The following is a 2,473-nucleotide window of genomic DNA, read 5'->3' on the forward strand; positions in this document are numbered from 1 at the left end:
TTTGCGCTGTTGATTTTGTATATGTCTGCATGTGAAAAGATGGTAGGATTGCACATACAAGCCTGGAAAGCCGTGTGTGATGGTTGTCATGATCGTTTCCACAGGAAGAACGATAGTTTTTAAGGCACACCCCTCCGTGTTTAAACCATTCCGCTCACTATCACAGATTTGGCCAGGATTTGACATGGGATACGTAAGACCATCTCTCCACCTGGGCAGGTATCGAAAATCAACGGCCTGGGTGTTGTTTGTGCAGAATGGGAATATCTGTTATATGAATCATAACATATTGATTCATCAAAATAGGTAACTATATCCTACCAAAAAAGCAGTATTTGACATGTGTCCAATCCCATATGAAAGCCTTTACAGATCTGAGATAGTGAGCTGAACTGTTTTCTAGCGAAGGACTTTGCCTTTATGCCTTTAAATATGAACTAAAAAGTATGCACCATAGAACCATCCCTTACCTTCCAATGATGAGAAATTGTCCATCGACGCCTTTGCGACTGATGGCTTGGAGCAGTTTCTGGACGGTGATTCCTTCGCAGAAGCAGACGACGACAGAAGCGTTCGGCGTTTTTCTGAGTGTGTCCACCACACGGTCAAACTCCATGTCACTGTCTGAACTAGCCACATTGTCCGTGGAAGCTATGCAGATATTGTAAGTTGCGCATTCGTCCGAAAATCGTTCCATGCCTCGGATACCGTAGTTGCCTGAACACAGAAGAACAGACAGAATGTAATGTATATTTATGTCAATGCACACATTAGGACCAGATTTCAGCATCAGACAGGCAGAGAGGAAGGATAATATACACACAGACAAACATTATACTAGCTCCAAGTCTAATCACACACTAATATTTAAATGCTTTAGGACTGATAACAGCTTCAATAGAATTTGGTTGCGCATGTGTCCGCACATGTTATAACACAGACAAAATAATACAAAGTAAACGGAGAGGAACTTATGCAAGATGCTTCTCATTAGAAGTCATCGGAAACACGAGATGGTAAACATTCGTGAGCTATTTGTACAGTATTTGATTGGTAAAATAGTGTCTTCGAGTTCTTTCGAAGGAGACACAAACCCATGTCTCATAATATTAGGTATTTGTTCTATAGCTGGGGTTCAGAAGGAAAGTTAATACATAAAAATCAGGCGTAAGATTTACCGTCGTCAAATGGTGGTATACTTTCTTCGACTTCTGTTGCAGAAGACACAGGGAATATAATAAAAATTATTATCCTACAATTCAGTTCTAGCTTTGTGGCTGGGGATGACAGGAGGAAAATGAATGCATAACAACTCGACATAGTAACCTATCAGACATTACCCAGCGCAAGCTGGTCTCAGCACAGATCTATAGTCCATGCCACTACCAGAGAGAAAAATATCACAATCATGTCAAACATATTCAGGACGTGAATGGCGCAGACAGGGCTTGGACCCTTTTCAGTCAGTGGAATGCCAACAGAGAGAGAGAGAGAGTCAGACAGAGAGAGAGAGAGTCAGACAGAGAGAGAGAGAGTCAGACAGAGAGACAGAGAGAGAGAGAGAGAGAGAGAGAGAGAGAGCTAGAGAAAGAAAGAGAGAGAGAGAGAGAGAGAGAGGGAGAGAGAGAGGGGAGCGAGAGAGAGAGAGAGAGAGAGAGAGAGAGAGAGAGCGTGAGACAGACAGACAGACAGACGGACAGGGAGCAGGAAGAGAGAGCGAGAGAGAAGAGAAACAGACAGGTAGAAAGAAGGGGGGGGGAGTAGAGAGCCAAATGTACAGACAGACAGACAGTCAGACAGACAGACAGACAGACAGTCAGACAGACAGACAGACAGACGGATGGACAGACAGACAGACAGACAGGCAGGCAGACAGACAGACGGACAGACAAACAGACCGACGGACAGGCTGTTGAGAGAGAGAGAGCGACAGACAGACAGACAGACAGACAGAGAGCAGGAAGAGAGACTGAGCGAGAGAGAAGAGAGACAGCCAGGCAGAGAGAGTGAGAGAGAGTGAGAGAGAGAGAGAGAGAGAGAGAGAGAGAGAGAGAGAGAGAGAGAGAGAGAGAGAGAGAGAGAGAGGGGAGGGGGCGAGAGAGAAGAGAGCGAGACAGACAGACAGACAGGGAGAGACAAATAAACAGACAGACAAAAAGACAGACAGGTAGACTGTTGAGAGAGAGAGAAAGAGAGAGAAAGAGAGAGAAAGAGAAAGATAGAGAGAGAGAGACAAAGAGAGAGAGAGAGAGACAAAAAGAGAGAGAGAGGGAGAGAGAGAGAAAGACAGAGAGACACAGAGAGAGAGAGAGAGAGAGAGAGAGAGAGAGGGAGAGAGAATGATGGTTATAAGAACAAAACAGTCACAATCACGAACATCACATTAAGGTCAGTCGGTGGCTGGAATGTGTGAATGCCACTCAGTTCAGTCAGTGAAATAACAAGAGAGTGAACGAAGGAAGGTGATACGTAG

General features: G+C 44.7%; 1 protein-coding gene across 1 annotated transcript in view; it reads right to left on the reverse strand.

The window, feature by feature from the left end:
- Window positions 1-717, reverse strand: part of LOC138962554 (metabotropic glutamate receptor 5-like) — a gene marked incomplete at its 5' end in the record, with an annotated part of 82,975 nt that extends 82,258 nt beyond the window's left edge. Inside the window, 1 exon segment of the mRNA XM_070334407.1 lies at window positions 471-717. Within this exon segment, the coding sequence (XP_070190508.1) occupies window positions 471-717 (247 nt within the window).
- Window positions 718-2,473: the final 1,756 nt, after the last annotated feature.

The sequence above is a fragment of the Littorina saxatilis genome, linkage group LG3 (genome assembly GCF_037325665.1).
Source record: "Littorina saxatilis isolate snail1 linkage group LG3, US_GU_Lsax_2.0, whole genome shotgun sequence".
Classification (NCBI taxonomy): Eukaryota; Metazoa; Mollusca; class Gastropoda; order Littorinimorpha; family Littorinidae; genus Littorina; species Littorina saxatilis.